Source organism: Calidris pugnax, unplaced genomic scaffold (assembly GCF_001431845.1).
Source record: "Calidris pugnax isolate Ruff unplaced genomic scaffold, ASM143184v1 scaffold318, whole genome shotgun sequence".
NCBI lineage: Eukaryota > Metazoa > Chordata > Aves > Charadriiformes > Scolopacidae > Calidris > Calidris pugnax.
The window spans coordinates 115611-127444 of record NW_015091062.1 but is presented as its reverse complement, the minus strand read 5'-3'; the positions used below and the strand labels follow the sequence as shown (position 1 = coordinate 127444).

The window sequence follows — 11834 nt, the reverse complement described above, 5'->3', positions numbered from 1 at the left end:
TTTTGTCCAAAGTTTGTCTTTAACCAAGACAAATTTTTGCAGTTTCTTGCATGTATATTCCAGGGGTCAAATGCATCCAGTGTGCCCAGGCGAGAACAGACTTTAAGTGTTCCAATTCACACTGCAAGGGAAAAGTTGTAAAAATTCCTATAAGTAGCCAAAGATTGGGAGAGATTGAAAGCCAGATTTGGGCTAGACACATAGTTGGATTGGGAGATGGAGTTGGTCCTGGGAATCATCAAATGAGTACTGAAGCCAGCCATTTTTTCTGACGAAGTGTGACCTGTCATTTTAGGGTCAGGAACTGTCTCAAATATGAAGTAAGATTTGAGTTCTTTAGAAGCTAAAATCTGTATGTACCTGCCTTTAGCTCCTCCAGAAGGATTTGCAATTCACATAGCAGTTTGTGGTGCTCTGGATGTTAATGTTTTTCTTAGCAAATATTCTGCTTTGAATTACAGAACTGTTCTTAAAAGAAAAATAATTTTCAAAAGTTATCTTTACAAAACTATTACTGATACTTTAAAAGGTACTGCTTGCAAGGAAGGAAATGCAAGATTTGTGCTTTTTGTTGTTTTCTTAAAATGCGTGATTTAAGTACAAGAAAATGCAGCAGTCACTACATTTAGAGCACAGCAGAGAGATGCAGAGAAATACAGCTAAGATCATGAGAGCTGTTTTGAGTCTGATATTTTCTAATGTACATTTAATTGATTTTGCTTGTAGTCTAAAACTTCTGTCATTCATCTTTTAGCATGTACTTACAAGTTAGTAGGAAAAAGTAGAGCAGGAAACATTGACATAAAAAGCCTAGATGTAACGATAGATGGCGCTGTTTCTGTGATTAACTAATCCTTTTTTTATGCCCTTATTTTTATGCCCTTATTTTGTGTCACTGTCTTCGGAGTTATTTTAACATATAACGCTATGAATATTTCATTATTAGACTGTGGAAAATATGTTCGCCTCTTTATATTAATATGAGGGCCATGTACATTTGCATATTGGAAAAAACATACTTCCTTTTTCCAAGTCAGTAGTTTGTACTAAGAGTTCTGTCACAAGGCACTGTAACTTTTAAACAAGTAAGTTGTGACATATACTTTCCCTGAAAATTCTGACTGTATTACAGTAATTTTGCCCTTTTTTGTAGGATTGCCTATCAGGAGCATTACACACTGAATATAAGAGCGGAAATTCCCTAATATACAAAGGTAATATCAAACAATGTGCTTTGATGTTTTTTCAGGGAAAATACATACTAAAACGGTGTTGTTCCTAAATTTACTTTAAGTAGTTTTGTATTTCCCCATTTTAAATAGATGGACATTCTTGATCAGGGGTTTCGGATATCTGGGAGACGGCCTGGAAATGTTAACATTTACATAAAAAGCACAAAGGATGCTTTAGAACAGTGTTTCTCAACTTGTTTGTGTTTGAAGTAGTGGGTAGGAGTCCACCTCCTAATCCATATGTTTGGCTTTAATTTAAAGATACATATACGTTTCATACTTAGAATGTCTTTGGGCTTCTTGGGAAACATGTTGCTGGTGCAGGACAGCAGGGTGAAAACATCTATTTCTCAGACTTTGATTATAGAAGAATTACTATATGAAGACTAGCTGCAAAACTTCAGAAAGACAAATCTGCTTTGAAAACTAAATAATTCTTATAGTTTAAGCTATTGCAATTCTTTATTCATTTGTCAGGCTGGGTCAGTGGGTTTTTTTGGTTCTTAAACCTATATAATTACACGGCAAACATTTCTAATAAACACTTGTTGATTTCTTACTGTCAGTTTTTCAAATACAAAATATAATTATTATTTTATATATTCTAGGTAACATGGACAGCTCACTGGAAAATGCAAATACTTCTTTATCCAAATGTTCTTTAGAGTTGGAATTTACTGAAAGTGGAGGGGAGAACAGCATCAGATCTTCTAGTGATTTCCTACAAAGTGTTAAAAACTGGGATTGGTAAGAGTTTTTTTCTCTTCAGTTCTCCTTTACCATTTATTATCTCTCATAATCCAGATAAATGATAAGTAAACAATATGTTCACATTGCACAGATCCAGAAGTTGTTTTAAAATTCCTGTTAAATAAAGAAGTGTTTGTGGCTGATGTATGAAATCATGTGAATGCTGATTTTGATGAGGAATATTATCTCACTCACTATCTAATCTAATCTAATCTAGTCTAATCTAATCTATACTGGAATTGCTATTGGGATACAGGGATGATATAAACTGAAATAGGTGATACAAACTAGTACAGGGATGATACAAACTGAACTATGAGTAAAAGAAGTAGCTCAGGCTGATGAAGAGCTTTAAGTTTATTTAGAGATAATTCAATTTCAAAAGCCAAGAAATCACTTTTCAGAACTACTTTACACCAAATATGAAAAAGTAATGAAAAAGGTGGGTTTGTATTTTTAGTTTTCCTGGAATTTGGTGGTTGATGGTGAGAGCAGAGTGTTGCTTTTACCTGTTGCATATGTATGCTTACAGCTTGAAAATTCTAGTTATTGTTAACACTTTTAAGTCAGCAACATTACTAATTGTTGTGGTTAAAATCATAGGAGTAATAATGCCTTCCATCCAAATTATTTAACTATGCTATTTGTTATCAGTCAAATATCAAATATCAAAATCTTAGATTGAGCAATGCTTACTTTTATACAAACTTTTCTCAGTGCTCTAAATGTAGTATTTTAGAAAGGGACTGACCAATTTCAAATTAATGCTTTTTTATATTTTTTTAGTTTTGACGATGACCAAGATTCTTTTTGTGATTCGAGTGGTCTAGAAATAGAAGAAAATACCATTAGTTGTTCTGAGACTGATGCAGTTCAAAATACAGCTATATATGTGGAAACAGGTAATAAATATTGAATTTTAAATATTTTTACAACTCTATATGAAGTATAACGTAATTTAAAAAACTTTCTAGGTAATATATTTCTGCTGAGTTCAGAAATACAGGATTAGCTAAAATGTATTTTAATTTGCGGATCTAACTTTTCATGCAAGTTAGATCCTTTAGAATTTTCATGCAAGTTAACTCCTTTAGAATTAATTTAGGAAGTACAGGCACACTTGATGCGATACCAACAAACATTTTAAAAAGAAAAATCAACTTTTTATGAAAATGGTTGTCACATAAGTTTATAATATGAGTGAAGAAATAGGATGTGTTTTGGTGTTTTTGTTTGTTTTGTTTTGTTTTAAGTATCTAAAACAAAAGTATCTAGTAGCTGCATTAACAAATACTACAGCTCTGTGAAGTCAGATGTCTTTTATCACTTTAAGGATTGAAAATTGGCAATGGTTAGGGAGAGAATGTTATCTGTTGTTCAGTTAACTCAGGAAATTCTAACTGGAAGACTGTAGCAGGGACCAGATGGCATTAATTCTTTGCAAATGTTTGAAAATGCTGCTGCAATTGAAGGAATTTGTGAATCAGTGTAGCTCTGTCACTTGTGGAGAGTTTTAGGTTTAGAGGAACATTGCTGAATTCTTTTGAAAGTGTATCTGGAAATGTGGAGACAGCCAGCCAGCCAACCCTGGGAAGAAGCTAAAAGACATCTAAGAAGGCAGGCAGAACAGATCAATGGAACTGTTAATAGGCTCTCACCAAGAGTTGTATTAAGTGGGTGGGGAGAGTATACACTGTTCTCATCATAAATTCAAAACATAGCACCACACCAGCCACTCTGAAAAAAATTAACTCTATTCAGACAAAAGTTACAAAAAGCTGTATCTTTTGGTAACAGTACCCAAAAGTTGTATTGGGGTACTGTGGGGTACAAAAGTACAGTACCCAAACTTGTATTGCTCATACTGTCACGTAGGTAATCTTGGCTTGACGTGGTTCTTAGGTGCAGTTGGCCTTGCAAGATGTCCCTCCCCAAAAGATCCCAGTACTTCCCTTCAATTATCTATGAACTGTGGCCTATTTGTGAAATCCAGCCATTTCTCCCTGTGCGATCTGCACCTTTTTTCAGCTTCTTACACTGTAATCTGTCACGCCTAGCAGTTTCTCACATCATGTCCAGTCCTTTCTTAAGTTTTGGTCTGTTAACTTAGATGTCAGGCCAAGGTCTAGTCAGCAGTGAATCACTTGCCTAAAGCCCCTACAAAAATAATAAGAGATTTTGGCTACATTACGATTCAGTCTGTGCATAGATTTCATACAAATATCTATGGGATTTCTGTATTGAAGAGCAAGATACAGTTTTACTTATAGAACTTTACTGATGACCGATGGATTCAAACAAGTCATGGAACACAGCTTTGAGCAATTCTCTTTAATTCTTTAAGAGATTATTTTCTCATTTTGATACCTCTTGCTCTGTATTTGTCACTCTAAATTCCTAAAATAACTTTTCAATGTTTTAAAACAATCATGTCGTTATTTATTTAGGAATAACTTTTTAATGTAAAATGGGGGTTTCCTTTCCATAGGCAGCACCTTACCATCCCATTTGGCTGCAACTACACAAGAAAATAGTGACCAAAGTGTTATCGATGGTTTGATAAGGAAAATTGTGAGTGGAACTGATGCTCAAGCGTGCTATAGTCAAGGCTTAATACCACCTCACATCAGGCAAATTTATGATGAATTATTTGTCATCCATCAGAAGCTCCAGGTAGGATCTGGAAGTGCCTTAAAAATGTTGTTGAGTAATGTTATGAAGATTCTCACGTTTGACAGAGAATTCAGAAGTTACTTGTATACTAAAACTATTACTTTTTACTTACGCTAATCACAATCACTTATATACTAGAACTCTGACATAATCCACTTCTTCCCCTAAATCAATTAACTGATTTGATAGCAGTGCTTTGACTTGCATAGTGGGTAGATCAGATAAAATTCAGCCTGGGGGAGTCTGAACACAGTCCTGCTACATTCAAGAGGAGTGTCTGGTGATGCAGTGTGGGCGCGGATGGAAATGCCTGCAAGCATTGCTTCTCCTGAGAGCATCTGGAACTCTTCTCCTGGCTCTAGACGTTCAAGAGTGCTTGCCTTCATGGCCCCCTGTGAAAACTCTCCATTCTGCCTTATCTTTATTTTTCTGCTGCTGGGGAATCCCAACAGTTCATCCCTTAACAAGCCTAGGCCACTAACGGAAGAACCTCCTTTATGGTTTTCTTCTGTAATAGCTCCCATGCTTCTGCTGGATTCCCTGCCAGGACTGTGTTTTGCAAAAGCAATTTTTTATCTCTTTTTAGTTAACTCCTTTAGAATTAATTTAGGAAGTACAGGCACACTTGATGCGATACCAACAAACATTTTAAAAAGAAAAATCAACTTTTTATGAAAATGGTTGTCACATAAGTTTATAATATGAGTGAAGAAATAGGATGTGTTTTGGTGTTTTTGTTTGTTTTGTTTTGTTTTAAGTATCTAAAACAAAAGTATCTAGTAGCTGCATTAACAAATACTACAGCTCTGTGAAGTCAGATGTCTTTTATCACTTTAAGGATTGAAAATTGGCAATGGTTAGGGAGAGAATGTTATCTGTTGTTCAGTTAACTCAGGAAATTCTAACTGGAAGACTGTAGCAGGGACCAGATGGCATTAATTCTTTGCAAATGTTTGAAAATGCTGCTGCAATTGAAGGAATTTGTGAATCAGTGTAGCTCTGTCACTTGTGGAGAGTTTTAGGTTTAGAGGAACATTGCTGAATTCTTTTGAAAGTGTATCTGGAAATGTGGAGACAGCCAGCCAGCCAACCCTGGGAAGAAGCTAAAAGACATCTAAGAAGGCAGGCAGAACAGATCAATGGAACTGTTAATAGGCTCTCACCAAGAGTTGTATTAAGTGGGTGGGGAGAGTATACACTGTTCTCATCATAAATCCAAAACATAGCACCCCCCCAGCCACTCTGAAAAAAATTAACTCTATTCAGACAAAAGTTACAAAAAGCTGTATCTTTTGGTAACAGTACCCAAAAGTTGTATTGGGGTACTGTGGGGTACAAAAGTACAGTACCCAAACTTGTATTGCTCATACTGTCACGTAGGTAATCTTGGCTTGACGTGGTTCTTAGGTGCAGTTGGCCTTGCAAGATGTCCCTCCCCAAAAGATCCCAGTACTTCCCTTCAATTATCTATGAACTGTGGCCTGTTTGTGAAATCCAGCCATTTCTCCCTGTGCGATCTGCACCTTTTTTCAGCTTCTTACACTGTAATCTGTCACATCTAGCAGTTTCTCACATCATGTCCAGTAGTTTCTTAAGTCTCGTTCTGTTAACTTAGATGTCAGGCCAAGGTCTAGTCAGCAGTGAATCACTTGCCTAAAGCCCCTACAAAAATAATAAGAGATTTTGGCTACATTACGATTCAGTCTGTGCATAGATTTCATACAAATATCTATGGGATTTCTGTATTGAAGAGCAAGATACAGTTTTACTTATAGAACTTTACTGATGACCGATGGATTCAAACAAGTCATGGAACACAGCTTTGAGCAATTCTCTTTAATTCTTTAAGAGATTATTTTCTCATTTTGATACCTCTTGCTCTGTATTTGTCACTCTAAATTCCCAAAATAACTTTTCAATGTTTTAAAACAATCATGTCATTATTTATTTAGGACTAATTTTTTAATGGGGGTTTCCTTTCCATAGGCAGCACCTTACCATCCCATTTGGCTGCAACTACACAAGAAAATAGTGACCAAAGTGTTATCGATGGTTTGATAAGGAAAATTGTGAGTGGAACTGATGCTCAAGCGTGCTATAGTCAAGGCTTAATACCACCTCACATCAGGCAAATTTATGATGAATTATTTGTCATCCATCAGAAGCTCCAGGTAGGATCTGGAAGTGCCTTAAAAATGTTGTTGAGTAATGTTATGAAGATTCTCACGTTTGACAGAGAATTCAGAAGTTACTTGTATACTAAAACTATTACTTTTTACTTACGCTAATCACAATCACTTATATACTAGAACTCTGACATAATCCACTTCTTCCCCTAAATCAATTAACTGATTTGATAGCAGTGCTTTGACTTGCATAGTGGGTAGATCAGATAAAATTCAGCCTGGGGGAGTCTGAACACAGTCCTGCTACATTCAAGAGGAGTGTCTGGTGATGCAGTGTGGGCGCGGATGGAAATGCCTGCAAGCATTGCTTCTCCTGAGAGCATCTGGAACTCTTCTCCTGGCTCTAGACGTTCAAGAGTGCTTGCCTTCATGGCCCCCTGTGAAAACTCTCCATTCTGCCTTATCTTTATTTTTCTGCTGCTGGGGAATCCCAACAGTTCATCCCTTAACAAGCCTAGGCCACTAACGGAAGAACCTCCTTTATGGTTTTCTTCTGTAATAGCTCCCATGCTTCTGCTGGATTCCCTGCCAGGACTGTGTTTTGCAAAAGCAATTTTTTATCTCTTTTTCCTCACCGCTTTTTCAGGGATGCTTCCCACTAGTTGAAGAAACAATACAGTAACCTAGTGTTTAGGATAGACAGTTGTATCAGAGTTGTATCAGACTCTGTTTTGTCTTACATTTAATACCATTATCCAAAACTTTTGGAAGCAAAAGCCTAAGTTTAATTATCTAGGTTTGTACTCGAACAACCACGTAGAGTTGAATTTTGTATTTTGGGAGGCTGAGCCATCCCAACGTGCATTAGTCACAAGGGTTAATGTGTGGGGAAACTAAACATAGATGTCCATCAGGATACTTTTAAGTAGTAAGCTATTGTGTAACACTGTATAATTTTACAAAAAGCTAAGCATGTCTCTGGGAGAGAAAATTCAAATTTAGTATAAACTGTGGTGATTTCATGGATTTTAAAGTTGTTTCAACATTTGTTTTCTTGATACAGAGAGAAAGTTCAGCACAGCAGGAGTATGCTCTGCAACTCCAGAAACGAGAACATTTTTTAACAGAGCGAGAAGCATTGCTTTTTAAACATGAAGCAGCTTTGGCTAAAATAAGAGGTGTTGAGGAAGAAGTTCACACGAAATTTGGAATTATAAAAGAGGTCTAGTAATATATTTAATGATGTTTATTGCTCTACATGCTATTTAATTTGTTTGTAGTTATCTTAAGTCATTGCATGTTTGCTGGATATAATACTTATTTCTTTAAAGTGCTTGAAATGCCCAAATGAAAGATTTACATTAAAAGTAAGAAACAGTGTTGATAGGGTTTTTGTATGGCTTCTGTTTGAGAATGGTGCATGTAGTTGTCTGATGTGTAGGTACATTTTACTGTTACAATTTAGAAATGAAAGGTAACATATTTCTAAACTAGCAAAAACTGTATGACCAGTATTAGGGGAAGAATTGTGGTCTATCTTTAATTGTATGTAACCTAAATGAGTATCTTTTCGTTAGCTGCAGTTGAAGTAGATTTCCTTGGTAAGGCTTTAAGACACAATGAGATCTTATGACATAACAACTATTGCCCAGAGTATTTGCAGAAGAAGACTCAGAAAGTTCAAAGAAAGAAAAAAATCAACATAACTTTGAGGGTGGTGGAAGAAATGAAATGGTATGATTTCAACAATGGAAAAACTAATTCAACAACACTGTTCTTGTGGGTATTCGCTATTGAATTTAGGTCTTCTGAAAACTTTTGGTAATTATCCAGAATATCACCTATAGAAGTCCTCCAATATATATACTTAGTGTCAAAAAACAGAAGCTGAGAAATTAAATTTCTTCGAAGTGTGCAGATAAACCTTTCCCACAAGCTGTTGAGGGAGGATAGACTACATTTTAAAAAGTGGAAAAGGATGTCAGAGGAGCAGGACCTCAGCTTCTGAGCAGGGAAGGAATAGGTCAAGATGTTAATTTAAATGTTTCAAATCTTCTGGGCTTTAAGAATGCTACACTAGTTAGAGAACTGGCTGATGACAACGCAGGAAAAATTAGTGGTTATCTGCGAAAATTTGTGGAGGTCAAACAGAGTATTTGAGGACTAAAAAAATGAGGTGCCTTTCTTTTCAAAAGGGAAAGAGTTGTACAGCCATCAGCTTAATGCCAGTTCTCAGAATAAATAAATAAATAAATAAATAAATAAATAAATAAATAAATAAATAAATAAATACATAAATAAATCCTGAAGCAAGCTATGAACAAACCATGGGAAGCACAATGCAGAAAACAATGCAATTAATAACTACTGTATGTTAATCATAAATTTTTGGTCAGTCTCATTTCCACTACAGTAAGGTAACGGGCATTGCTAATACAGAAGTAGTAATTACATATATGTCCGGGCTTAATTAGAATTTTTTTATACAGGTTTGCAAGGCATTTTCATCATCATATTAGGAAAATATAACATAAACGTAATGCAGTTGGTGTGAAGCTGTAGTGAGAGAGTAGTTCACTGTAAAGTTGAAGGAATGTGTATAGTGGATTCTGGAGTATCTTTTCAGTCCGGTGTTACTCAGTATTTTCAATAGGAAGTTTGATGCACATTTATTAAATTTGAAGAAAATAGCAAGTGAAGGGGAGTTTCACATATACTGGAACAGAACATTAGGATTAAAATTGATCTTGACAAATTGAAGATATGGTAGGTCTGAAAAAAGCCATTATACAATTCAGAAGGCGTGACTGTACAGTATTGCACTTGAATAGAAATATCAGCTGCAGAAATAGAGGATGATGAGCGGATGCTTGGATTCAACACAGAGGATGAATTGAGCATGAATGTGACAAGCTTCAACTACATAAAAGACTGCAACAAAGAGGAAGAAAGTCATATTTTTTTCATGTCTGTGATAGGAGAAGTAGTAATAGTAGTAGTAAGGGAAAATTAGGTTACATGTTACGAAAAGATAAATCTAAGCAAAAATAGTTAAGTGTAGGGACAGATAGATTGGTAGGACTGCAGTGTTTCCAGTACTTGAGAACAGACTAGGCAAACATGGAAGAAGTGAAATGGTGTAGCTGGTTGTGTTATGAATGACATAGCCTGATTTGCCTACGGAAGTGGGTCGCTTGGACATCCAGGCATCACCTACAACCCTATGGCTTAACATACTGGTGCTGCTTACTTTTCAGATTAATAATTCTCTACTGAATCTTCCTAGAGCAGATACTGAACATCAAATAAACATATTAACTGTGTATGTAGAAAACGGAAGTGAAACATTCCATGGGATATGATGTGGCAGGGTACACTCAATTACATGTTGGCAGCATCTACAGATTCATTGATATGAAAAGGGGTTCTGTCATTTTGTGTTGTGTTAGCCAAGTGTGGGTAGGTGCTTTAGACAAGAGTGTCCTGCCCACAGCTGGACTGATCCTATTGACTGAAGAAGAGCAGCAGTTGAAGCTCTCAAGCAGACATACAGAGAAGGATCTCTTCAGGGCCTGGCTTCTTTAAAAGTCTTCAGAGCTTTATTTTTGTCCTTTGCACATGGAAGAAGAGAGGATATGACTTGAAATGGAAAAATAGAGAATGAGTGTGTGAATGAGTGAAGAATAGTGAATTCATGGAAGGGGAGAAATGAAAAATAGTATGTATATATAGCTGGAATATTTTCAGTAAAATAAAACTTAGCTGTTTTATCAAGTCTGTGGCGCACCAGATACACTGGTGTCCAGAGGAGATTAAATCGAAAATAGGATTCACTGGAATGAGAAAAATGGCAGTGGGTATGCAGGTTGTAGTTAGCAATTCATATGCTTGTGCTGTACACCAGAGCACTAGCCTAAGAGGCATAGGATTAGTTTCTTACTCTGCAGATTCAAAGAGAGCAACACCAGAAAAAACTAGTTGAAACCTCAAAAGTTGTTGCAAAACAGCATCACTATTTTTTGTCATTATACAGAAGAATAAGCTGTGAGTAAAACCTTTTGTCAGTGGTTTTAGTTCACAGACCTTTCCCACGTCTGACTTGTCTAAGAAACGTACATACTGATCTCATCTATTTTGGGTAGAATCTAGAAAGAATAAGAGCAATTGGCTCTGTATGTTGCTCTTGTATTCTTTATAGATTTTTCTTAATACGGAGTGTGGATGTTGTTTTTCTCACTACTGGTTGAATGTGCAAGTTTGGCCATGCAGAATTACAAACTTAATCATTGAAGTTTGTCGTATTATTCTGACACTGAAATGGAACTTACCTTAGAATTGTTCCTGAAATAGTCTCTTGTAATTTAAATTTGATATTTCTATAGCAACACAAGGCAGAAGTTAAACAGCTGACAGAAGCCTTGAGAGAAGTAACTAAAGAAAATAGGAGGCTGAAGTCATCATTTGACACCTTGAAGGAAATGAATGACTCTTTAAGAAAACAGGTAAAATTAGTTATTTCCTGTTACCAATACTTTTACAAGTTACAGTCAACAATTTAAAATAGTTGAACAGCTTAAGTTTACAAAATGGCTGATTTTTTGCTTCTGTAAGACAAGAATTGTATGAATGACTGAAAATATTTCTAACTTCGTGTTTGCTCAGTATTTTCAGTTATTTTTACAAATGTTAATGAAGGCAGTATTTTCTCAAGACAGTGGTTCATAGTAATACAAAGAGTAAGAATGTCCATCTCACTTGACTGTTAAGTCTGACCTAGAACGCTGACACACAAATTGCTATTTGACCACTGTTTATTCATTGAATTAATTATAGTTCTGGTAGTCTGAGTGCGATAAAAAATCTACATCAGAGCCTTACTCTTTCTCTTAGAGAACGTCAGACCTAACTCCTGCAATGTTATGGTTCTGGTGCAACCCATCTGCCTCTTTATTTCCCCTCACTAGAAAATTTTTGCATGTCTGTGCAAACTGATGTCTTCCATGATAATCATGCTGTTCCTTGTTGTACGCCTAGAGCACGTTTCTTATATTTA

General features: G+C 35.9%; 1 protein-coding gene across 1 annotated transcript in view; it reads left to right on the top strand.

The window, feature by feature from the left end:
* The first annotated feature begins 1158 nt into the window (after positions 1 to 1158).
* The window catches only part of CCDC138 (coiled-coil domain containing 138), a 38981-nt gene continuing 28305 nt past the window's right edge, over positions 1159 to 11834 (top strand). The window contains exons 1-6 of the mRNA XM_014956695.1: positions 1159 to 1214; positions 1841 to 1979; positions 2769 to 2884; positions 4471 to 4655; positions 7845 to 8003; positions 11164 to 11283. Coding sequence (XP_014812181.1) covers positions 1846 to 1979; positions 2769 to 2884; positions 4471 to 4655; positions 7845 to 8003; positions 11164 to 11283 — 714 coding nt within the window. The 5' untranslated portion in view covers positions 1159 to 1214; positions 1841 to 1845. The remainder of the gene's footprint in view (positions 1215 to 1840; positions 1980 to 2768; positions 2885 to 4470; positions 4656 to 7844; positions 8004 to 11163; positions 11284 to 11834) is intronic.